General features: G+C 48.3%; 1 protein-coding gene across 1 annotated transcript in view; it reads right to left on the minus strand.

Moving 5' to 3' along the window:
• The window catches only part of PPRC1 (PPARG related coactivator 1), a 176,793-nt gene that overhangs the window by 44,367 nt on the left and 105,439 nt on the right, over positions 1 to 26,987 (minus strand). Inside the window, exon 6 of the mRNA XM_069611599.1 lies at positions 14,549 to 14,602. Coding sequence (XP_069467700.1) covers positions 14,549 to 14,602 — 54 coding nt within the window. The remainder of the gene's footprint in view (positions 1 to 14,548; positions 14,603 to 26,987) is intronic.

Below are 26,987 nucleotides of genomic sequence, written 5' to 3' on the forward strand. Positions count from 1 at the left end.
GGCCTTTTTCTCTGCTCCAAAGAAAAACAAGCATTTCCGGTTGGAAGTTACTTGATCCCTCGGTCCTCTACTCTGGTGAGGGGACCCTGGATGAGGATGTCCTGCTTCTGTAGGGGCCTCTGGATGCCCACAACGTTTTTGGCCGGATTTGAACTTCTGAAGACAATGCACTCTACGGTCAAGGCGCAACCACCGATGGCATTGGGATTCTGAAGCGGCGGTATGCTAAAACATTTGTCTCCAGGCTAGTTGGTCCCTCCAGCCCAAGGGAGGAAGTCATCCCCTGCGGGTCTTCCCAGTCAAAACGAAAACTGGATCAGCACAGCTGCAGGGCTTCACCGAGCACTTTGCGGTAAAGGAGGGTGCTGCTGGCATCTGTTCGTCAGATGTCCTCCAGTGGTCGACTGCCTCTACTATATCACCTTTTAGGAAAGTTCCCATTCATTTACAGCCCAAGGGACATCAATCACGCAGCAGGGTGGCGGTCCTTGCAGAAAGCCAGTCGGCCAATCACAACTGGTTTCACTCAGGCACACAGAGACAACAAAGGGCACGGAAGTTTCAGGACCCCCTCACTTCCTGCCTTTCCAGACACACTGTAGCTTGGTCGGCCATCAGGGCTGAAACCCGCCAAATGCACAAAGGACTCAAACCTGGTTTTTAAAAAAAAAGTGTAAAAGCCCAAAAGGAACTAACTGACAAGAAATAAACTATTCAACCAATAAAACCATTGTAAACTTGTAACAACCAGGCAATCCTGTACCCCCTTTCCCTCTTCTGCTGGAGCCAACCAGCCCTCTTGCCACCTCAGGATTAATCTGAGGGTCAACCAAAGTGTACATTCCTCGGACTTCTTTTGCTGGTACAGTGGGCGCCTCGCTCTTCAGGCCCGCTTTATATCCCCAACACTCTTCCACTGATGTACTTTGTCCATGTCCACAGACAGCCACTTCCAATCCCTCCGTGCTCACATCTCTCTCCCTGGACACTGTTCCTGCCGAACTAAATCGTCCATTCTCCCGGCCTGCTAGCTAGGCAGTGGTTCTCCTGGCCCAGCTGCATCATCTACATATCCCACACCCTCCCAGCTCTCCTCGGGTTGTCTCCACTTCCTGCTTCACCTCCAAGCTCAGTTTCAGTGGCGATCTGGACTTTTCCCGCTGCCGGTCCAGGCCATCTCTCAGTGACTGCTCGTCATTAATCAGCTTGCGGCGCACCCCTTAATCCTCGCCACATCTCCTCCCCCATACTTCGTCCAACTGGTGCCCTTCCTTTTCTTGCCTGATATTTTCAGGTAGTGCTGTGTCCATTGCTTGCACTTCCATGTCTTGCAAAACGTCCCAGAGATCAGACAATTTAATAAAGATTCTGGCCTTTTGGTCTTTCGTAACCAGCAGCCTACCAGTCTTAAATTTTTGTTTTGCGTACCTTAAATCCCACCTCATCGCTGGTCCCATGCTTCGGAACCTTTTCCTTGTCTGCAACTCTGGAGATATATGTATATTCTGTGTCCTTCCCCCACATTAGTGGGATTTTGTTCTTGGCTGCCGACAGTATCTGAAACATGCGGGTAGCGCAAGAAATGGGTGATCATCTGTCTCAGTGCTTGCGGGTTACTTCCACTGAGCATGCTTACCCTGTGTGCTTTCTGTATTTCTAACAGGTCCAAATCTTGGCTGGTCTCCAGAAAGCCTATGGAGTTTGCACTTTCCACTGCCTACGGAAAACCGAAAAAGCACAGGTTACAGCGTCGGCTGCTATCCTCTAGATAGTTGTTGGCTGCCTTCAGTTGGTCCATTTGGGCCTGCAGGGTAAAAACCCTGTCCGCACTTATGTAAAAATTTGTATTGACAAGACTTCTCTTGGTATTAGGTAACCCGCCTTTTAATATAGGCATGTACTACACAAGTTGGCAGGTGACTGAGCAGCCAGGCTCATCTTAGGAGGGGTAATGTGAGCTGTACAATGAGTAAATACAGGTATCCAAGTAAACAGTTTGACATGCATTGCTCACTGTAATAGCATTTCTAATTGTATCTGCATAGATTCACATGCTGTACATATAGTCTGTGATTACCACTAGATGTTGGAGTATAGCATCTTTCTTTCGAGGATCAAAAGAGGATGTCGACATGGGTGTGACTAACACTAGCCCCAAAGTGATGTATAGTGAACCCAAAATCCCTCATGCATCGGAGGTCCCTCCAATTGTGTTTTTTCTGCCGTGAGGGAGCCTTATAGTCAGCGTGAGTACAGAAGGGAAGTTCCTTCTACTCCATGAGAGGAAGAAGGGTGTGCGCATGTGAATCTAAGCAGATATAATCATCAGAAATGCTATTACGGTAAGTAATGCACGTCTTCAGATTCTTGTTAATCTGCTTAGAATCACATGCTGTGCATAGACTAGCAAGCAGTACCCAGAGATGGTGGTGGGATGTATTAAGGAACAGTAGCAAAGGTGTCTAAGCACTGCTAGTCCCACCTGAGAATCAGACCTAGAGTGTGTAAAGAACTCCAGGTGGCTGCTGTACAAATGGACTAAGAGGAACTTCTGCAATGAATGCTATGGTAGCCCCTGTGCCCCGAGTAGAGTGCTCTAGGCGTGAAGGCCAGATCTCTCTTGGCAAGAGTAGCACAGTGCGATTCAGTTTACGATTCACTTTGAAATAGCTGAAACAGGGTCCACTGATTTGCCTTTGTGGTCTTGTCTTTTCCAGATAATAGATCACCTCTCACACCTAGTGTATGGAGGCTTCTTTCCGCGACGTTAGTGGGGTTAAGGAAAAAAGGTGGGTAGTTCTATGGACTGGTTCACATGGAACCTTGAAATAAATGTAGGCGGAAATCGTGGCTGAGCACGCAGGACCATCGTATCCTTGTGAATCGTGACAAATGGGTCTTGAACTGAAAGGGCTTGCAGTTCACCAACTCCGCTTATTGATGCGATCGCCACCAGAAAAGCAGTCTTGTAGGCGAGTGCTTTAAGACTAGCCTTAAGCATAGTTTTCAAAGGGAGGCCCCATTAATCTAGTAAGCACAACGTTCAGGTCCCATCCGGGAACTGGGTTGGATAAAAGGGGGATTAAGTCTTTTTACCCCTTCCATAAATGCCTTGTGGAACATGGTGTATGCCGATAGTGCAGCTAACTGGACTTTTAAGGAATTGAAAACCAGGCCTGAATCTAGGAGGTGAGTTAGGTAAAGGAAAATGTGTTATGTGCATTCAATAAGGTTGAAGCATTTGCCATTGCACCAGATGACAAAGCGTTTCCATTTGCTGGAGTAGCAATGTCTGGTGTTAGGTTTCTGTGCTTCCCCAAGTATGTCCATACATCTTTGAGGGATTAGAGGTGCCTGAACTCTATCTGAGGAGGCAGGCTGCTAAATTGAGAGTTTGAGAGCATGGATGTAGTGTTTAACCCCTCTCACCCCTCGTCTTGTGACCGCATGTTGTAAGGGCATGGCAGCTTCCTGGGAGGGGAACTGACAATGCAATGAGATGGGAGAACCAAGGTTGGCGGGGCCCACATCGGGGCCACCAGAATCATCCCGACTGGTTCCTGGTGCATCTTGTGCACTATCCTGTTGAGCAGGGGAAAAGCGTAGACATTTCCCTGACCATGTTATACAGAGAGCGTTCCCCCTTGAAGTGGTTCTGCATGTACCTTGAGCCATAATCTGACCATTGTGCGTTCTCCAGAGTTGCGAACAAGTTGATCTCTGGGAAGCCCCAGTCTGCGAAAACGCTGACCAAGGTCTTCGTGTAATCGCCACGGGTAGTGGGAAGTCTCTGCTGAGTACGTCCGCAAGAAGATTTGAGTTCCCCTGGAACGTGTTGTGACAAGAAGAATATCTTGTGTTTGAGAGCCCATTTCCATATGTCCTGTGACAGTTTGGATAGCCCTGGTGAGTGAGTGCCCGTTTGTTTAGGTAATACATGGCCATAGTACTGTTTGAGGACTAGGACTGTCTTCCGCTGGAGGCGAGTTTGTAACACCATCAGGGTGTTTGACACTGCTAGCAATTCCAACAGGTTTATGTTAGTTGCTACCGCTGGGGACCACAAGCTGTGCGCCGTCTGATGGAGGTTATCTGATGGGGTGGAGGGCCGAGTCCATGGTGAGAGTGGCTTCTACTGCGGGGGCTGCCGAGACAACCACTAGATCTTCCCATTGTCTGCTGGCCTGACACCATCGGCTCGAGAGCCACTCTTGCAAAATGTGCATGCGCAGACGTGCATGTGGAACTAGATAAATGCAGGCGGCCATCATCCCTAGCAGTCGCATGGGTTTGTGTACAGTCATCTTGTGACTGGCTACATAGTGAGGGATCTGGAACAGCAGGTTTTGAACCCTCCCGGAGGGAAAGACTAGGACGTCTTTGGTCCGAATTAAAGCCCCCAGAAAAGATTTGACTTGGCTAGGTTCTAGGCTGTACTTTCTCGTTGATCGAGAACCCTGGACTCAAGGAGATCTACTTGTCTTTTGGGTATTTGTTAAGCATGTTCCATACAAATCCCGTTATTAGCTAGTCTTCGAGTTAAGGGTAGACTGGGATGGATTGCCTGTGCAGGTGAGCAGCAAGTACCTCCGTGAACACTCGTGGAGCCGAGGCAATGCCAAAGGGAAGAACCTTGAACATAGTGCGTCCTCCATTATGAACCTTCGGTACTCTGTGCGCTGGAAAACATTGAAATATGAAAGTATGCATCTTTCATATCCAATGTTGCCATGTAATCCCCTGCACCAGCAGTGGGATTACTTCCTGCAATGTTGACATTCTGAACTTTGGCGGTTTGACAATTTTTCACTGGGTGCAAGTCTAACACAGGGCACATTGTGAGATCTTTTTTGGGTACAAGGAAGTACACTGAATAAATACCCTCGTTTACCTGGTAAATAGGGACGACTTCTACCTCCTCTAGCACGATTTGCAGGTGTGCTGGAGATCGGTATCTTTGGTGGATGGTACCGAGGTGGGCTGTGGAACTGAACTCATGCAATAACCATGGTTGACTGTTGAGCACCAACTGTCTGATGTTATCCCATCCCATGCGTGGATGAATGCTATCCGTCCCCCGACTGGGGAGGCATGGGAGGGGACCCGGACTGGCGCTTTGATGTGGCGGCTGGTGAGCCTCTTGGGATGGAGTTTCTGCATCCACCCTTGCTTCTGCACTGTCCCCCGATATTGGCTGCCAGTTGAACCTTGCCCGGAGGACCATGGGGTACCCCCAGCACCATATTGGCCGTGTTAGGGAGAATTTCAGAAATGTGCCAATTCCCTCTACCTTAGAAACCCCCAGCAACTTTGCTGGATTTTGATGACTTGATCTTTTATTTTTTTTAACCTGGAGAGTGAGGCCCTTTTTTCCCCCACTCATTTATTTTAATGTGATTTTTGAACTCTGTTTCTCTTGGTTGTTGAGTCCGACATACTCTATAGGCGGCATCTTTTACATTGCGTCACCCAGCACCTTCAGTGTATTGACACAGCAAAGTCGTTCAGATTTCCCAAAGGTTTAAATACCTTCTCTTGGATAAACTACTGTTTCCAAGAGCAGTGAAGCGAAATTGACTTTACTTACATTTGTAACTATAGACCATCTTACACGAGGGGGCTAGAGGGGTTACTTAGTATCACCTTTGTCTCGCTTCTCATGTAATAATTTTATGTTACCCTTGCATCACTGAATGGCTGGTAGCAGTGGTTTACACTACTGTGCGATGCATTTACCATAGGCTGCGTTCGCAGCTGCAGTAAAGCACCCGAGGGTGCCATTTGTCAAAATGGCCCTGGTCTTTTCACCATTTCTTTGTGGAAAGGTCCTTCTTGAGATTTACTCCGCGTGCCAAACCCGGTCTGGTCCATTAGTTCGCTTTGCCTTCGGCAGGATTCACGAGTGAAGCCCGCCTCTGGCTCCAGGGTGTCTGGTGGGGGCAGGAAGTGAGGGAGGTGTCAGAAACTCCCTGTGCTTAGTTTCCTAGGAGACCCAAATGCACTCCGATTGGCCGGCTGACTGTCCGGCAAGGACAGCCATCCTGCTGGGTAACTGACAGCTAGGCAGGAATGAAGGGAGAGAACTGAATAAAAGGTGGGGCTTTTGGCTTGGAAGGCAGAGTCGACCGCTGGACGAAGGAACCCAAGCAGAACTTGAGGATGCCTGCTGCAACTTCTGGACCGTTGGTTTGCCCGGTGAAGCCCTGCTGCTGTGCTGAAACTGCCAAATTCGTATCGCCAGAAGCAATGAAAGTCCGTCTCGACAGCCAGAAACCACGGTGTTGCTATTTGCGTTAGTCGCGAGGAGCTGAAACACTGAAGTGCCAATTGCTTGAAGATTGCCAGTTGAGACCGGTGACCATCCCATTGCAGTGCACGAGTCCCCAGAAGCCCTCCCTCTTGTCCCCACGACTGACGCCCAGGAACAGTGAGATCTGCACAGGAACAGAAGTCATCTGCTGCACTTTTTCTGCAATCCAAAGGTACGGTAAAGTCTGAGAAAACTTACCTCTTATAGAGTTGCTTCCATCTTCTACTACTCCCAAGCATAACAGCTTGTGGGCCTACATTGATTCTTCTTTTCTTCAAAGACTAAAACATTGTGCAAACACTTTCTCCACTTAACTACCAGAAGTGCTTCAGCTCATATAGACATTTGCCCATTGACTTTGGCTTAACCTGTTCTACTGAATGACTCTGCTTAAGGGATCTAAAAAAGTATTTGCCTGCTTAAGAATATTTGTGGTCTCTTGTTTGTTCTAATAACCTTTTCCTTTGACCAATTCCTAAGAATATTCTAAATGCAACAGTAAGAGATTAATGTCCCCAGCACCCTAACTATTGAAGTCACCTGAGGGTGTAGGTTGCGACTGTGGGCCATCCCAAAAGGGTCTTTGCTGATTTAGAAACAGAGCGTGTAGTTTTGGAGTGTATGTGTGTTGCTTCTATATTGCTCTCTTCTTAAGGCTTATTCTGACTGATAAATACATTAATAATTGTTTATTCAAGAAACTATGTTTAAGTGTTTACTTGAATGCTGTGAATCTGTAACTCCTACAGTTAACATTGACCCCTCTTGAGATAAGCCTGGCTGCTCAACATGCTACCAACCTGTGTAGTACAAGCTTATACCAAAGGTTGGGCTCCTATTGCCAGGAGGTTAGGGTTGTTGTAGTGCACCCAAAGGGTACTGCATACAATCTTGCCTAACAGGGAGATCGAGAGAAGGACTGACCTTGAGAGGAACAACGAGAGTTTGAACCTCCCTGATGTTGGAAAGGCTTGGCTGCAATCTGATTTAGCAATTTCAGAGTCTTTCTTTTTTAGCCGTTTCCAAGGCCGTCATCCTTGCCAAACAAGTTTGAGTCTTCTACAGGCTTATTTATCAGGGAGGCCTAGTCTACCGGCTTGAAACCAGAATTATTTTAGCCAAGCGTCTCTTAAGGAAAGTCTCCCTTGACAGAATGCGTCCCGCAGTTTCATTAGCGTCTAGTGTATTTTTGAGCCTATGGGTCACCCGTCTACCCTCTGAAACGAACGTCAGCAGGCATGATCGCGTGGGTTCAGAGACCTCGGAGGACTTAGTGGAGCAGGCCCATTTGCACGTCGCTGTAACTAGCGAGAAGAGTGGTATTATTCGCAATTCTGTTTAAATAGGCTGCAAATGTGGCAATACAATTGGCAAGGGCATATAGCTTTTTGCAGTCCTTATCCGGGGGAGACTCTGCTGTAGACAGTGGCACCCCTGCCCTCTTTCTGGTGGTTGTAACAACCAGAGAATCTGGTGTGGCATGATCTCGAATGTACATGGGGTCAGATGGAGGGGCGAAACAGTTCCTCAACCAGAGGGTTGACAGCCCTTGTGAGGGAGGGAGACAATAAGGAAGGAGCAAGGCGCTTCTTAATGGACTTCAGCTGAGCAATAGCTTGACATGTGGGAGGTTTTTCTTTAAGAATGTCCTCAACAAAAGGTAGAGTCCTGAACAGTCTCCTGTGTAGAGATTTGAAAATGGTCTGCAGCTCTTAAGAAACATTAAATACCATTTGGTCATCTATTGGCGATGACTGCCTCCGTTGCGGTGAGGAAGGCAGGTTCAGACAAATATCAGGAGGTGCGAGTGAGGCCCTTTTATTTAATTTATTTAGTATTTTTAAAGTGCTCACACAGCCAACATTCATCAAGGCTCCGTTACACGAATTTATTTTATTTATAACGCACTTAAATACCCAGCGGTTTCTAAGCACTGACCCGGGGATCGAATCTGTATTGCTTTGTGTCGTCTTGCTTCCAAGGCGCACACGTTGCTGCTTAGCTATCCTCCCTTGATCTGCTGGCTGATCTGGTACCCAGCCTGGGCACTGATCCTTTGTGTCCTGACCAAAAAGGGTTGTCCTCATGTCTCCTCTAGATCAGATACTCCTTCCTGATGAGTTTGTGTCTGAATTTGAAGCTTCTGCTGCTTTGAAATAGGGCAGGAGTCCTCCCTAGATCTCTTGGGAGTAATGTACCTTTCTGAGAAGTCTATGAACTGTGACATCCCATCCATCTCATTTTTTTAAATCTCTGCCTAGTCCACAGGGATTAAGCAGAGAGGTCTGGAGGAGGGAAAGGCTCTTCAGGAGGGGGCGATTTAACAGATAAAGCTCTAGAGTGGGGCTGAGGGCCTTCAGAGTACTCTCGACAAGAGGGGGTGCCCCTAGGCTGTTCCGCTGCAGAAATAAAACTGCAAGACTCTCGCATAATTTCAGCAGCTGCATGTCGGATTTCGATGCGCCTATTGGCGCTGTCGCGGATGCAGACTCCGCCAAAGCCTTAGGGCTGATGCGCCCTTGGAAGGCGTGTCAGCTCTGTTTTGTGGGAATGCCCTTATGGGTAGAATGCCCAGTCACATGCTGAGGAGACAGTGGCGAGGGCACCGGACTGCGAGGTTCAGCAAACATCATACATTGACGGACCTGTTGGCGTTTGTGCCTCAACATGACCGTCGAGGAGGCCTTAGGGGGTGTGTGCTTTTCCTTGTGTGGTGCATGTGTGCCCCTGTCCCCGGGGGTGTGAACTCCCCATAACAGTACCGGTGGTTTCTCTGTCAGGGCCGGGGTTGGACATCTGGGAAACGGAAGGTTCTGCCGAAAGGTGTATGGCCCCCATGTTGGAGCCATGGCTGTCGCTAGACTCCTTGTCACTCTTCGGACGAAAGAGTTTGCTGAATTTACAGAATTGTTTGTCGTGGTCACGAGGCAAGCAACTATTGCATTTGCAATGGGTGTTTTTCCAGGGGTATTTTCCATTGCACAACAATTTGAATGGAGTACTCTCAATAGCCAAGGTGAAGGGCAGCCAAACCAGAAAAGGGGAAGGGGGGGGGGGGGGGAGGAAATGCATTCTCAGTAAGAATCAAACCCAGCCCCACTCTCCCTACTGTACAGGCCTGGCCAGAGGGCCGAGGCCACACAGTTGAGACGTCCATCGATGCAGCAGTTGCTGAACAGCAGTGGAAGTCTTCAGCGTAGGGTCCACTAAGCAGTCGAAGAGAAGAGTCGAAGACTAGACTACCATCAGTCGTGGGACAAAGTAACTTTTGAGCAATATAAACTCTTGCGAGCTCTGCATAAGGCGACCAACTAGTTGGGCGGAAAAAACAATCGGAGGGACCCAGAAGTGTGAGGGAGTTTGGGTACACTACATGTCATATCTATAGTGTTACTGCCACGCCCATGTTGTCAAAGTCCCCGTTTCGATGCTCGAAAGAAAGATGCAATACTCCGATTACCACTAGATGTCGGATTATATGCAAAGCATGTGATTCTAACAGATTAACAAGCATCAGAAACATTTATATATACACATGGATAATTAGACAATCTTTAAAAAGCAGCAACTAATAACATGACTCCCAAAGTTAGGATTCAATTCAACAAGAGCAATAAAGTAGGCACGTAAACTTTCCTTATGCTAAAAATATTCCAGCACACTGAGTGACTTCATTTGAGGTCAGTATTAGCACTCATTTGTGAGCACCATCACAATACTGAGTTTCAAGGAGAGAAGGTTAGTCAGATCAGAACATACTTTATACCCAGTACAACAGTTAGATTCTCCCAATTATACCAGCAATAATGGTGTTCAACAATTAAAACCTGTAAGGGAACAAGCACTGCCAAAGCCAATAGGATCAGTAGGTGGCCAGGAGAAACGTCAATGGACCAGTTCAAAATTCTGATGCTGGGAAGGTATAGGATACTGAAAGATTTGCTTTTTTGAACGGCGACGGATATTAGACTCTGGATTTCTAGAAAGGCCAGAGATATGTGGGTTTTCTGTGATGGAACAGAAGGTGTCAAATATTATGAACTTTCTTCCTTTGGAGAATGCTCGTTTGGGAGAAACTAAGAACGAAATGGTCTGAAGAGTTGGGTAATGACATTCCAATGGAGGAGTGGGAACAGATCTGGAGGGTCCCAGTTAAAGCAAAAATCGACTTAAATTTGTGTTTTTGTTCATCAAAGGGTATTGGGTAATAGTTACTGGACTCTGCTTCGTATGTGTAGTCTTGGATTGCTAGACAATGATGTTTGTTGGGGTGTCGAAGGAGAAGGGCTCTTTATTACATATGGTGTGGTACTGTGATAGGGTGAGGGACTGTTGGAAGGATGTGTGAGATAGGAATGATGCAATTTGGACCATTGATTTCCCGCAGAGCCAGTCGTCTGTGCTTATGCTTTCTCCAAGATGCGGGCGTAATATTGCTTATGTGGTTAGGAATTGGATTAATAAAGGATTACTGGTAGCTGTTAAACAGGTGTTAAAGGTGTGGAAAACGAGAAAGAAACATATTCTGAAGTACTGGTTATGTGATATGAGGATTCTTCCAAAGTATGAGAAGTGCTTATTACGTAAACAGCAAAAAGGAACAATTTATGAGGAACTTTGGGGACCTTTTAATGAATTTTATGGAAGTGAATGATTATAAGTCAAGGTGTGAGCGTTTTCTTATTCTGAGCTGGTTGGGTTATGGGTGTGTGTTTTGTGTCTTATCTTTGTCTTGATTTATTTTGTGGTTTTGTTCTTTGTTTCATAATACTTTAAAGAATCGGAGTTTGAATATTTCGTCTTAATACTGAGAGAGTGATTCTTTACTTGTGTGGTATTGGATACTTTGTTTTTCTTTTATTGTTTGCTGTACTCATGTATTCTTTGATTTCAATGATTGATTGTACTATGTTTATGAAAATTATAAAGTATTTTAAAAAAAGTTTTAAAATAGTCCGTTCAGTAGCAAAATCACAGAGGAGCCACCTTGAAGCAGCACAAGCTGGTAGCCCAGTGCGGGTGAGTTGAGGTCAACTCAAAAGGGTTTAAAATAGTACTTCATGCTAGGAAGCACCACAACTGGCAAATGGTAGATGTACCCCAAGCCCCACAGTACCAGACAATTGAAGACTTGGTTCCAGCTGGATGCCTTCCTGTTACTCAGATTGCAAATATGTCTCAAACATTAGATCAGATGTTGCCTTTGCAGATGTTCCGAACAAGACCTCTGATCTATTGTCATTTGAGACATACATTTGAAATCTGATCGAGTATTGCCTACAAAGGCCACGATACAACTACGAGTTCCCAAACGGGTTATTCAGATATCGAATTTGAGATCAGAGAAACCCCCACAGTTTAAATATACTTAAAACCAATACAGACGTGCCTTGAGAAAGACATTGTGTCTAAACGTGTGTTGTCTGTTCGCACTAATGTCAGGCTGAATGCTCTGCAACAACAACATTAAATTCTTATGGGAAAATCGCATAAGACTAGTACAGTTTGTTATACTTTATCTTGAGGTTATGGGCAGACCCATTTGCACTAGTTCTGCAGCTTGCCACCAGATCAATATTTCTAGTTTGACACTCCTGCCACATTACACAACCTGAGTAGGTCTAAAATTATCAACGTCAGTACACCCTCAGATGTGCTTTGCAACACGTTGTTCAATACAGCATCAAGTGTGATTTCCACCAAGAAATGGGTGTCTAGTACGATTCTACGGTTAGTGCTAAATCCCTCACTTGTGAGACTCTCCAATTTTTTCAGGACTGGTTGATTTTCTTTAGACCTCAGTGAGTGGGAACATTTTCCACACTCATGTCCTTTTACTCTTTATGGGTGTCATTTTTAAGGCTCCCCTAGTGTCTTTTGGTTTTTATCTTCCAACAACTTTTTGTCATACATAACCTATTGTTGCAGGTTTGCCCTCTGAGGTTCCCTTTTAAAAAAAATGTCTGGCTAAACTGGTGAGAACTACAGTTCCCAAGTAGTAAAGCAAGATTTTCATCCTCTTTATATTTTATATAGTGCGCCAGCACACTGCACCTTATGTGGGGTGCGGGGGGATAAACGTATACCCCTTTCTTACTTACCTGTAAGATTTTTGTTACAATTGCAGGTTTAATTGAATGGCTAGTGGCAGTGGTTTTACCTTCATGACTTGGTCATTTTTATTCGCAGGCGGTTAATTCAGCCTCAGTAATGCACAGAAGAATACTGTTCAGTTTGTGAACAGGGTCTATGCTTTGGTGTGTGTACTTTAAAGCATTGGGTTGTGTTTCTATAATGCGTTTAGGACTATGACAAAGGACTTACTCTTGGACTTAACTAGTTGTAGTAAAACGTGGTTATAATACATCAAGTGTTTCTATTAAACCCTTGGTATACTACAAGTTCTTTGTACTTTACTACAGCCCTCTCTCCCTCCTAAAATAAGCCTGGCTGCTTGGTCTATGCTACCACATACTCAGGTGGTACAGCCTTATACTAAGAGTGGAGTTTTCCACTGCCTCAGTTGTATGGTTTTACTAAGCCCTTAGTTGGACTTCAGAGAAACTGCCCCAACAATGGGTGACTCCCAGATTGGCATGCATGTAAAATTTGGTACTGATCTATATGCAACTTTAGCTGGGAGGATACCCTTTTCCAGTAGTTTTGCCGGCCAGGGAAGCCATATATGAATGGCAACATATGCATAGGCATACTAGGTAATTGCCTACCCAAGATGTAAAGTTGGGAGCTCAGATTATGAGTGACCCCTCCAATCTGGCCAACTATGAACAGGCACCTGGCACCCACTGCCGATCTGCATCCAGTGAGTTTGCCTGGGAAGGTATTGATGCAATGACAAGCTATGATTTGGCAGCCACCAATCTTTTAATGGTACAACGACTTACGCACATTCATTTACCAAAATGTACCATGAAAAAGAGGCTCCTGCACCATACCTTTGTAACACTGGGAATTGTGACATAGCAGTTAATGTGGCACTCAACCCAGGAACAATTAAGCTCTGCTTTGGCATCTCGTGAATCTGCAAAAGATTGCGAAATGCTGCTTGGCTCTAGGCAACAGTTCAGAAGATCAGAGAGGACCACAGCGGTGGGACATTTGACTCGGCTTGAACAGTGGGTTATCGCCTGGACTCTTGCTCCCTTGAAAATACCTGCTAAACTCTCCAGAAAGGGCTAACAATGTGCAAGTCGTAGATCTTACAATTGCGCAAGACAACCACATTATCAGACGCTGGCTCTGAAGAATACCAGGCTTACCATTAATGAATAGCTGGGCCATTACGAGTGCTCTGCCCCCTTACAGACTCATTAGCACTGTACTGTAGGTTTGTCCTTTCAGCACTAACCGTGTCAATCAGGGGTCTGGAGTAGTCATCCTCAGCTGAAGGTGGTGTGTCTCTACCTGCATAAAAGGCACCGTTAGTTAAATTCGGACCTCTGCATTAAGTGCTTGAAAGCGCCATTATCCTACAACCGCAAGGTGGTCTGCTCGTAGTTGGCCCATGGGAGAACACTTCCATAAGAGATGTTCTATCAAAGGGCCTCATGAAGTTGGTGGTAACCCACCGGTGCGACCAGCGGGTTGCTGCCAAGGCTGTAACTCAATCCATCGCCTGATTTCCCAGTGCCACTGGGACAATACAAGTCCCAGAAGCACGGGATGTTAGGCACCATATTTTGCAACTCCCCATTCCCATCGAGTCCATTAAGACACTATGGGAGTGGGGAGACAAGCACCGGCACAGTTCTTAACGGTACCGGTGCTTCCGTGACAAGTCTACCTACGGTGGCCACTGCGCCCAGCAGGTCAGATCTGGCAATGTCCACGGTAGGCACTCAGTGTGGCAGTCCGGAAACCAGGGTGCCAGGTAAGCTTACCGGCACGGTTTCCAGACCACCACACTTTTGATACCTAAGAGTAGAAAATTTAACAGCTCCCTAATAATATCCCCAAACGCTTTCCTGGTGACTTTATTCCAATCAACAGGATTAAGTTTGGCACAAAAAACCAGATCATTGGCTTCTGGACTCAAAATGCAACACCTGAACGAGGAGGACCCTGCCCTAAACACTGCAAACCGATGCTTACCTGCTATACAGTGCATTTCTCACCTCTGCATACAGCCTACATGAATATACCTGTTCAAAACTGTTTAACAAATTAAGCAAATCTACAAGAAAAACGACAACTCAGCAGAAAGTAAAATGTACATACCTTCGGATTCTTCAAACTGCTCTAGCAAGCTGGTTAAATCAGAAGCTTCAATAACTATTTAAAACAAAATATATATAATGTGTCAGGTAAGTCACTGCATTTGCATTGGACCTTTTGAATTTGATGTTGCATTAAACCACTTGCATACTAATGTTCGTTCTGATTCACTAACCAATAAAACCATGAGCTAGACTGCTGAATTTGATCTACCAGGTGTAACTTTCCAGAATGAAAATGAAACCAAGACTGAATTACGAGTGTGGATCTGCACATGTAGTACCCCATTTGTAGAGTTCAAGGTGAAGGGCTTTCTTTGATGCCAGACTCTTCCTAGGGAAAATGTGGTGGATCAAGCGTGGCAGAGCAGTTGGGTAGAAGTGGGGTAAAAAGACGCCGTTTTACCAAGACTATCCAAACAAAATAGATTCACAAATATTTTATATAGGTTTGTGCAGAGGAGACGATAGTATTGCAGGTGGGCAACTTGATTGGAATCTTAGCATGAGACTTCTACAAAAGTAATGCAATAAATAGTCAGTTTGATTCCAAATAAGCTATATTTTGGCACTGCTGTAAAAAGTGCCCTCACCAATGGGATAAAGAAGTCAAGAAAGCAGTGGGATATACACAGTGCAACAAATGCTTTAGTATCCGTATAAGTGGCAGTTTAGGACAGTTACACACACACACACCAATGTCGCCCTATAGGTTAAATGCAAGCAGTAAACATCCCCATTCTAAATGAAAGGACCTTAAAAAAACACAAGGAGTGCTGGGAGGTTAAGTAGAGGCTCATCCATACTGCGGCTTCTTTAGCAGCCAGGACTGTAGTTTGGTTGTCCAAACATTGGAGCAGTGACCTAGCAGTTAGAAGCCTACAATTCTTTGGAGTACCAGAAGCTGATGCAAAGTTACTTTGGCATAGCCACTGCAAGTCCTTTCATGAGATTCAGTGCTCCGGACACCATTAGCTGTGCAGGTTTCACCAGGTATATTTTGGAACAAAGGATTCCCAAAGGCTGGTAATAAAAGCGTTTCCATCAACCAGAGGTAACTACACTGGAGATGCCCTTTCTCTGACAAGTGAAAAGTAGTCTAGACTTTGCAGAGCTCTGCAGCACTTAGCCTTCGGTTGCACATTCAGAGATGATGTCTCGGCAGAGCATCTGCCCTTCTTCAGGTAAATGTTTCCAGCTACTTATAGACAAGTGCCAGTCTGGTACAGAGACCACTGCTTATAGCACAATATTGAAGCTGGGTGTGTGTTAGACTGGATTTATACACTCCGACCTGGTGGAAAGATATGTAGACGGCCACCATATAGGCATACCAATCAAGGTACCATGGAGAGTGGCCAAGGCAAAGTCTAAGGAGGGAGTGAGTGTGGTAAAGAGTCCGCACAGTAAGTAATCAGGGATTACACTTGGATTGTAAATTAGACAAATCGTTTGCTCAAGCTTTCAGTATTTACCATAACAGCCAACTTGTTAAATTGAGAATAGAATGTCAACTCCTGATAAACCCCTTGTACAAAAGATAAAATCATGAATAAGTCAGGGTTTGAGAATTAAATTCATAACCAACCACCATTAATCTTGCCCCTAGCAAGGAGTACTGCACTCCCTAGAGTTACAAGGTTCCAAGATACCTCAAGTTAATCATAGCTCAGATACAGAAGGAACATTTTCCATATCTCCTCCTGTCAGTCAACAGAAGATTATGGAACAATTGATTTCGTAAAATGCAAAATACGCCTAAAGCGTAGGATAGCTGAACATGGGAAATACAATTTTCCAATCCCATTTCAGAAACAATAGTACTCAAAGTGCCAGTGTGCCTTTAGATACATATTAGTTCCATAGATGGAGCAGCAAGGACTATTACGCAGCAATTGCATTGTCAAGGTGCAGAAGTGCCTAAAATACATAACAGGTACAATCGGTTGTAGGTGAAACGATCGAATACAAAGGATCGAATGACAATACTTTCGAGTCAAAGGGACCGAAAAAAAGTCACTTTTTTTGGGTGGTGGTTCCCCCTCCCCCCATTTTTGGTGTAAAAACCACTTTTTACAAAAAAGCCAAAATAAATACACATTTAAAAAAAGGCATTCAACTTTTTTTGGTCCTTTTGACTCGAAACTATTGTATTCGATCCTTTTGTTTTCGATCCTTTGACTGGACACCGGTACAATCTAATAGCCACAATTTCCCTATCTCTTTGCATTAAGCAGCAACTTCTCATTAACCAACAATAGGCTTCATAAAGTGCAACTATGGGTAAGAATTGGTTCAGTCACACTGCGAGACTACACAACGTATCTGCTTGGTATTCAGTATCCCACCTTTTGGTATAGGTCTGTACTACACAAGTTGGTAGTGCGACTGAGTAGCCAGGACTATCTCGAGAAGGATACATGTGAGCTGTAGCAATGAAATTAGTCAATAGAAGCAAGTAACATGCTCAAGGTTTCAGTTATGGTTATTTATTTTAACGTCAAATTTTAAATAAGTATTCTTTAAAAAGGCAATTAGTGTAACAATGCAAGTATACTAAAAAATACTTTTCAGAATCTGAAAAGTTAGTGGATACTCTTTGGATATGCTTCTTACACAATTCCTACATCCTGAGGTAACTTCACTTACAAGGACATTAGTGGCATTTATATATCACTAGTATACTTTGCAGATTGAGGTTGCAGAAAGGAAAGGTTGAAGGAAGGAAAAAGGTTGAACAGGTGTTAGGCAGAGTTGTATGCAGCACCCTTTGGGACCACTACACAACTGACTACAGGTGTAAGCAAAACCAACCTTTGGTAAAAGTCTGTACCACACTGTTTTTTGGTAGCGAGCGGAGCAGCCAGGCTCATCTCAAGAGGGAACGTGAGCTTGTAAGGGTGTTACACAAAGGTCTACAATGACAAGTATGGAACAAGTTACTTAACTGTAACTGTTCTCCAGCATGGGTCTGGCATGGATTCACATGCTCATGAATGTTCCCCATCGTCAGGCTGGGAATCCTCGGTAAAGAAAAAAACAGTATCAGTTTCGTTTCTGATCTGTCTTTCGTAGTAATAACCAATCACTGGTCTCTGCGTCATACTGACCACAGCCAATGACTGCCCTCTACCTAAGCACCGCCTCTGGCAGCCATCTTCAGATTTGGAAGCACGTGAAGTGGCAGTATGACCAAGTGAAGAGCCGCAGAGGGGTAGGCGGGAGGGTTTGCATGTGAATCCATGCCAGACCCATGCTGGAGAACAACAGTTACAGGTAAGTAACTTGTTCCTTCTCCAGCATGGGGTCTGGCATGGATTCACATGCTCATGAATAAAGAATACATAGCAGTACACACATGCACAACCACGGGAGGTGGCAAAGGCTCAACATTAAGCAGTACATCAAACTCAACATTAAGCATCTTACCTCCTCACCAGGCTCACCTCAGGCGAACAGGTTGCGCAGCACTGCTTGGCCGACCCTGGACTCCTCCCTGGAATCCCGATCGACGCAGTAGAATTTCGTGAAGGTGTGCGTCGACCTCCACGTAGCAGCCCTGCATATGTCCAGCAGGGGCACACCAGAAAGGAACGCCGTGGTAGCTGCGATCGCTCTGGTGGAATGGGCTCTCGGACGGCCAGGCAGCGGTCGGTTTGCCAACCGATGACAGTACATGATACAGCCGGAGAGCCATCTGGAAATGGAAGCCTTCGAGAGAGCCTTCCCCTGATTGACAGGTCCAAAGTTCACAAAGAGTTGTGACGTCTTCCGAAAACACTTCGTGCGGTCCACGTAGAACTTCAGCGCTCTCGCCACATCCAGCGAGTGCAAAGTCCTCTCAGCCGGTGACGAAGGCGACGGGAAGAACACAGGCAACACCAAGGGTTCGTTGAGATGGAAGTCCGACGGTACCTTGGGCATGAAGGAGGGGTGCGTCCTGAGCACTGCCCTCGTGTCGTGAAAAGTCAAGTACGGGGCCTTGCATGAAAGGGCCTGGATCTCTCCCACCCGTCGTGCGGAGGTGATGGCCACAAGAAACGCTGTTTTCCACGACAGAAACTTCAACGGGGCCGAGTGCAGAGGCTCGAACGGAGGTCCCATGAGCTTGGTCAGCACCACGTTGAGCTCCCACGCCGGGGCCGGAGCCTTCACCGGCGGGAACGATCTGAACAGTCCCTTCATGAACTCTTTCACCAGACGATGAGACCACAAGGACGTCCGGCCCGTGGTTCTGGTGTATCGGGAGATCGCAGCAAGATGAATCTTGATGGACGCGTGTGCCAGTCCAGCTTTGGCCAGCGTCAGCAGGTACGGCAGTACCTGGGGAGCCGTAATCCGTAGAGGGTTAATCTTCTGTGCGTGGCACCAGACAGAGAACCTCTTCCATTTGTGTCCGTAGCATTTAAGAGTCGAGGACGCCCTGGCCTTTGCAAGAACCTCTCTGCAGTCGGCCGGTATGTCGTATCCTCCAAACTCTAGCGCTGCAGGAGCCAGGCCTGCAAGTTCAGCGATTTCGGGTCGTGGTGGAGGATGGCGCCTCCTTCCCTGGAGAGTAGATCCGCGTCCACCGGCAGCTTGATTGGCGGGGACGCTGACAAGTCCAGAAGGTCCGGGAACCATATCTGCCTCGGCCACGCAGGTGCGACGAGGATCATCCTGCACCATGACCTCTTGAGCTGGTTGACGAGCCGGATTAGCAGTGGCAAAGGAGGGAACGCGTAGAGGAACAGGCCCTCCCAGGGGAACGAGAAAGCATCGCCCATGCTCCTCGCCTGGGGAAACCTGCTGGCGAACCTCCGGCACTGGAGTTCGTCGCCGTCGCGAACAGGTCGATCTGGGGTGTGCCCCACCGTCGGAAGAGGCGATCCACTAGATCCTGCCGTAGTTCCCACTCGTGGCACGAGCGCAGCTCCCTGCTGAGTGAGTCGGCGATGGTGTTTTTTATCCCTGCCAGATGAAACGGCACCAGAAACATCCTTTGGGCGACGGCCCAATGCCACAGGTCCTGCGCCTCCTTGGACAGCGCTGGGGACCTGGTTCCGCCCTGTTTCCTGATGTAAAACATGGTGGTGGTGTTGTCGGTGAAGATCCTCACCACCTTGCCCTTGAGGGACGGAAGGAAGGACCTGAGGGCCCAGAACACTGCACGGAGCTCCAGGACGTTGATATGGAGGGACTTCTCCGTCGGGAGCCAAAGGCCTCTCGCGTGCAGATTTTCGGTGTGCGCTCCCCACCCTTCCAGGGAGGCATCCGTGGTCACTGTCTCCTGGTGGTCTGGGGTCTGGAAGTCCATGCCCGCCGTCAGATGTGTGCGGTTGCCCCACCACCGGACCGCTCGGCGGAAACTCTCGTCGAGTGTGATCCTCTCCTCGAAGCTGCCCGTCGTTTGGATCCAGCGCGCGTCCAGGAACTCCTGCAACGGGCACATCCGGAGCCTGCACATGGGAATGAGGTAGATGCAGGAAGACATCATTCTGAGGAGGGACTTGATGGACCTCACCTTGGCCGCGTCGGGAACCAACATCCGCTGTACCTTGCCCAGGATGGACCTGGTCCTTTCCTCCGACGGGGAGGCCAGAAGGGACACTGTCGAGCTTCGCTCCCAGAAACAGTGCATTTTGCGCGGGTACCAGGTGGGACTTGGCGTAGTTCACGGAGAATCCCAGGTCCGTGAGAAGTTGGACGGTCCTTGCCGTGTGCTCCACGGCGAGCTCCTTCGTCTTGGCTCAGATGAGCCAGTCGTCCAGGTAGGGGTAGACGTGGATCCCCTCGCGGCGCAGCTGCGCCGCCACCGGTGCAAGGCACTTGGTGAATACCCTGGGTGCCGACCGTAGTCCGAAGGGGAGGGCTTTGAACTGGTAGTGACGCCCTTGGACCACAACCTGAGGAATTTTCGGTGCCCCTTTAGGATGGGAATATGGAAGTAGGCATCCTCCAAACCAACGACAGGAAGTCTCCTTCCTCCAGCTGACCCAGGACGTGCTGGAGTGTGACCATCCGGAACTTCTGCGCCTTGATGAACTTGTTCAGACGTCACAGGTCTAGGATGGGGCGCCATCCTCCCGTCTTCTTCACGAGGAAGTATCTTGAGTAAACTCCGGAGCCCCGAAGCCTCTTTGGGACGAGTTCGATGGCGCCCTTCCTGAGCATCGCCTTTACCTCCAGGAGAAGCTGAGGGACGTGAAGCTCTTTCCTGGCCACGGGGGGGACGCGCGGGCACCTTCTTTGAAACTCGAGCGCGTGGCCCCGGGCTAAGGCGTCTAGCACCCAACGGTCGGTGGAGATGGACTTCCACACGCTGACGAAGCTCGCCAGCCGGCCTCCCACCGGGGTGCTTCGGTGGGGGCCCGACCCCACGGCCGGTTCAATCCTGTTTCGACGAGGCTTTGCCGCCTTGACCTCCTTGGCGACGACGGCGGGGTCCGCCAGACTTGCCTCGTCCTCTGTAGGCCTCCTGAGACGACGAGCGGGCCGCTTGACGGTAGGTGGAGAAACCGCCGCCGGAACCTTTGGAGGCGCCCTTGCCTCCGCTGCTCCGAAAGGGCGTCCGTCGTTGCTGCAGAACCCCAAGGGCCCGGGCCGTCTCAGTGTCCGCTTTAATGGCCTGAAGGGAATCGTCCACTGTTTTCCCAAACAGGTTGTTCCCATCGAACGGCATGTCCAGGACTCTGGTCTGTAAGTCTTGACGGAAGTCCGTAGCCTTGAGCCATCCACGCCGCCTAAGGCACACGCCGTTGCCCAACTGGCGAAACCCAGTGTCGGCGATGTCCGTCGCAATAGTGATGGCGTGGTCCGACGCCACCTCACCTTCCTGTAGGATCTCCAGGGCATCCGCCCTCTTGTCGTCCGGTAGGAAGTCCAGCAGGGGAGCCAGTTTGTACCATAGCTCCCTGTCGTAGCGGGCCACGATAGCCAAGGCGTTGGCCGCTTTAATAGTCGTCGCTGCAGACGAGATGACCCTGCGTCCCATAGCGTCCAATTTCTTCCCCTCGCCGTCCGGTGGGGAAGTCGATGTGGAGGCCGCACCCCCCCCCGCTTTCTTCCTGGCCGCCGCGGAGACGACGGAGTCCGGGGTAGGCTGCGCCCGGAGGCACAGGGGGGCCGCGTCCGGGACCCGGTAATTCTTCTCGTACCGGTCTCTTCTAGCTGGCGTCGTGGAAGGGTTCTTGAGGAGGGCGAGGCCCTCATCCCAAATGTCGTCCAGTAGAGGCACCGCGAGGACAGTCTTCCTCTTGGCCTCGCGCCGTTGATAAAGGAATCCTTCCTTTTTCTTCTCCTCAGGGCAGAGTTGGAAAAGCTCGGATGCCCTGGCGATCATGGAGTGGAACGATCCAATCTCGTCGGGCGGAGAAGCCCTGGTGGGAGGTGACGACGGTAGATCCTCGTCGTCCGTACCCGTCGCTGCCGTGTCAGTCCCCGTATCATCCCCTCGGGTAGACGGGGAGGAGGGCTGGACGGGGCGCGACGGCTGAAAAGGAGGTGGAGGGTGAATCCTCCTTTTCTTGGGCGGGGGAACACCAGAAGGTCCCGGATCCCCCGACGGGAGAGGTTCCTCCGTCGGCAACGGTAGTCTCGTCCTTATCTCTCAACAGAAGGACTGTATAGCCAACAAAATGGCCGCCGAGTTGTCTCGCGGCGCTGGCAGAGGGGAATCCGACGGGCGATCAGGGGCCCCGTCGGCACCCTCGACGATGTCGTAGTCGCCTGCGTCGGGATCCATCCCGACGGGCCGGTCTTCTTCCACGCCAAGGCCGTGGCTTAAGACCTCAATCAGCTCCTCCTCCGAGGTTGAGGCCGAATCTACGACGACGCCCTGCCCCCCCCTTTTTCTTCCCCGCCGGGGATTTCACGGGGGTCCTATCGATGGGCACAAAAGAGGACTCCCTCCGAGGTGGCAGGGAGACTCTGAGCCCCGAGGTCGCCACCACTGGTGTAGCCTCCACAGGCTGAGCCAGGGCCGCCGCGACAGTATCGATAGAGGGCTTGGCCGGATGGATTAAGGCCTTCACCACCTTAGGTGCGCTCACCGCCTTATCCTCGAGGGGGGGGGGGACACTGCCTCGCTCCCCCTCCGATGGGGCCTTCGAGCTCGACCGGGGCCTCTCCAGGAGCTTCGCCGGGTGCTCGCCCTTCCTCTTACCCGACCCAGAGCGTTGGCTCGTGGCTGAAGGTGCCGGGGAGGGTGCGCCCTGCCTGGCGCCCGTAGAGCCCGACCGTTCGGCGCTCCCGGTGCCAGCGGACTCGCGGTGCTTGGCCTTGTGTTGGACCCCCGTCGCCGGGGCGTCCTCAAAGGTCTTAGAAGACCGCTCGGATTTCTTCCTCTTCTTCTCGCCTGACGGGCTCTTCCCTTCCAGCCAGTTGGCGAGATGTTGATGGCGGTCCTTCATGGTCCGCTCCGACATGTTGCCGCAAAACGCACAGTCCTTCTCCACGTGCGTCTTGTCCTCATGTAAGCAGTAGAGACAAAAGGAGTGTTCGTCCTCCTTAAAGGCGTTCTGCAGTTGGCATCCAGGGCAGATCCTGAACAGCTTTCCGGGCGTCGAGCTTCCCTTCTCCTGGGCCATGTCCGGGCCTGAGAAACTTCTGGAGTCCTCCAAAAGCGTAGCTCGACGAAATCTTCACCCTTGAGGGGCGCAGACGAATCCGACACGGGTCCCCGTTGATCGGATGGAGAGTCGGTGGAGCTTGAGGCTCTTTTGACCGAAAAAAACGAAGTTTTTGAGAAAAAACGTGAAAAAAATAGCACTAACGCTCGAGAGCAATAGCACGAGGATCCCAACACATGAACGTGCGGTAAAAATCTGAAGATGGCTGCCAGAGGCGGTGCTTAGGTAGAGGGCAGTCATTGGCTGTGGTCAGTATGACGCAGAGACCAGTGATTGGTTATTACTACGAAAGACAGATCAGAAACGAAACGGATACTGGTTTTTTCTTTACCGAGGATTCCCAGCCTGACGACGGGGAATATTCATGAGCATGTGAATCCATGCCAGACCCCATGCTGGAGAATCAGATAGACACGTATACTCAAGGTTTCTTGGTAAAAACACTTATTCATTTATTGCACAATCATTTATAAAGCATTCACCACTAAATGAGGCAACCAATATCCCACAAGAAGTATACTACAGTACCGATTACTAAGCAGTTGAGTTCCCTTGAAGTAGGAGCAAAAAGGTATAAGTTAATAAAACTAATATTACAAATACTCAACAGTGCAAATAGTTTCAGTTCACCAGAGGAGTTGATTCAATGCAATAGGTAGGCCAAAGTCAATGGGCTAGTGTCTTGTACAAGTAAAAACGGTTCTGGTATTTAAAACAAAAAAGTCTTTGCCACGGTTCTTAGTAGTTCACGGAAGAAAGGTTCTTATGTCTGGTCAGAAGCTGACTAGGCCTGCAATTTGCTATGGTTCCACGAACTTTCGCGGTGAGAGTTAAGTTCTCTCGGTCGGGTTTTCACAGTACCGTATATTGAAGAAAAAGTTGCAGCTGAAGACTTCTGTTCCTGGCAGTTCATGCAGATCTCGCTGTTGCTGAGCCTCAGTTGTGGGGACAAGAGGGAGGACGTCGGGGGACTCCTGAACTGCATAGGGATGGGTCACAAAGCTGGCAAAATAGCAAATCTTCAATTCCGGTTGCTATTCTTCAAGCACCCAAGCTGGTGTCCTTCCCCCTGGTTAATCCTAACCAGCCACGAGAATGGTATCCAGGTGGCTTATGAGTTGATTGGTCCAACCCAAAGGAGGAAGTCTTCCTTGAATGGGCTTCTCTGTCGAGATGAACTTGGCGATTTGGACCTGCAGCAGGGCTCCACCGGGCAAACCAATGGTCCAGTAGTTGCAGCAGCTGCCATCTTCCAGCTCTTCTTTGGTTCCGTTAGTCGACTCTGCCTTCCAAGCCATGAGACTTTTCATTCCAGCCTAGCTGCCACCCACCCAGCAGGGTGGCTGTCCTTGCCGGACAGAGAGCCAATCATGCCAGAGTGCATTTGAGCCCCCTAGGAGACCGTTTCGGGCAACTCCCTCACTTCCTGCCCACCCCACACTCAGGCACCAGAGGCAGTCTTCAGTCCTGAAGCCCGCCAAAGGCATTGAAACAAAGGGACCAGACCTGGTTTGGCGCAACTCTAGAAGAACCTTTCCAAAAAGAAATTGCGAAAAAAGAAGACGGGACCCGTTTAAACAAAGGGGGTTTAGGTGCCATCTTGAAAATCACGGTTCCCACGATTTTTAGCTACCACTGTTTGGGAAAAATCATGGTAGTTCGTTGTAAAACCACTGCCACCAGCCATTTTGATAGGAAAGGGTAGCATCGGACTGCTACATGAGTTTTTAGACATAGGGGATACTAGGTAACCCCTTCCAGCACTCTATTATAAGATAGCGTGTGCTAGGCTATAGGAATTTAAAAAGACTAGTAAAGTCATTAACTTTACATTCTCTGGGAAACAGTAGTTTATCCCAGAGAAGGTATTTAAACCTTGGGACAGCCTAAAAAGGCTTCCCTGTGTGACTGCACTGAGGGTGCTGTGTGACATGAAGATGATGCCTATGGAGTTATCTAAAACTCCATAATCAAAGAACACAATAGTAAAACACATCAAAATACATGAGTGGGGAAAAAAGGCTCAGTCTCCAGGTAAAAAAAAATCAAGTCCTCAAAATCCAGCAAAGTTGCGAGGGGTCTCTAAGATGAGGGGAATTAGCACATCTATGAGAATTCTCCCCAACAGATTCTCAGTATGTGTGAGGACAACTCCCAGTAATAAGTCTAAAACAAGTTACCACCTATGAGGGACAAACAATATCAAAGTCAATGGGCTAGAAGAGTCTGCGGGAGCCAGGACAGACAAAGTCCATTTGAAACAGTCTATGGAGCCAAGGCACTTCTTAGATACAAGTCTTGCCCAAAGTTAGAGAGTTTGTAGAAAAATCACTTGTGTCACAAGCTGTTAAGCCGGTGGAAGGATAGTTAGAATCAACTCCGACGGTAAGCCAATGCAATTCAACTGAGAAAAGCACAGCTAAAAGACTGAGGTAAGCACCCCAAGTCTAAACTGTACCTCTGATTTGAAGAAGTGGTCCAGCAGGATTCTGTCCTGTTACAGCGGTGCAGACCCTGTGTTCCTGAGCCTCAGCCGAGGGGACAAGAGGAAGGCGGTCTGAAAGGCTTCTGCAGCAGTAGTTGGGATGTCGTCGGCAGCTACGGCTCTTTTTGGACCAGCGGCAGTTCACGGTTTCAGCACTTAGTGAACAGCATCTCTGATACCGGTTGGACTTCCTTCACTCTTTGGGTCCTGCACACTGGTCAGGGGACTCAAACTCGTCATCCTGCTTCTGGTGGGTCTGTGGGATGTATTCACCCACTTTTGCTCTGCCACGCGGCCTCCCTGTGTCTGATGGTGCCAGAAACCTAAAAATGGCCTCAAAACCCTTGTGCGTGCCAAACCCTATGAAGATCGCGCTTTGCATCACGAAAAGATGGCTGCCAAATCTACCATGCATGTTGTCAGGGGTGGAACAGAAATCTCACTCCTGAAACATGTCACTGGGCTTCACAACAAGTAAAAATGGAGCACAGAGAGAAAAGCATTGCTTTGCTGAAAGAAATCCAAAATCTTGCTTTTAAATCCTTTTTATTGGTTGCTGCAACTGCAGAATGCTGGTATAAAACGCCCTCAAACATCCAATATTCTTACTGGGCGTCACAATTATCTTGGTTAAGCATCATTGTGAACCTGCAATGTCATGAAAATCTGAAATGGTCATCAAAACATTCACAGCAAATGTTGCCTGCCTGTGGAATCTGTCAAAATCTGGGCACAGTATCCTCAGCCGCCTGAATGACTGTCAGAAGCCTGCATTAAAACTGTAAAATTATACAACTGAAATCTAATGTCTGAAATCTTAGTGACCCGTTATTGAGAGTGATCTAGGTTGTAACTGTTTAATCCTATGGTTTAGAATCTGGAATCAGTGTTATAGCTGCTCGTTTTGAAATTGCAAGTTTATTTTAAACCAAGAAAAAAATGCAACAGAAATAACTTTTGAATTTAGGCCTGACTCAAAGCCACCAAACCAGTGTAACAGCTTCCCCCCCAGAGGCAAGGCCTCTCTCCACCAGGAAATCACACCTATGTGACGATTATAGCGTGGGGGAAGAATTTGGTCTGCCAGGGGAAGAAGTCAAAGGAAGGCTAAGTGTGAAGGGTCGTAAAAAGGCCAAGGCCCAGGGGGAACTGGGAGGAGACTGCTTCTGAGCTGCAGGGAGAAGGAGGCAGAGACAAACAGCCATTTGTGGCTGGACATTCACAAAGAACATTTTGTTTAAACATATAACTTACTATGTAAAATTGTGAAAATTATAGAACAGCATTGTTAGGGATTTCTGGATGCATAGGTGAAAAGGCACCAGGACTGACATGTTCTAGGAAGAAAT

Source organism: Ambystoma mexicanum, chromosome 8 (genome assembly GCF_040938575.1).
Source record: "Ambystoma mexicanum isolate Mex_15411 chromosome 8, UKY_AmexF1_1, whole genome shotgun sequence".
NCBI classification, from domain to species: Eukaryota; Metazoa; Chordata; class Amphibia; order Caudata; family Ambystomatidae; genus Ambystoma; species Ambystoma mexicanum.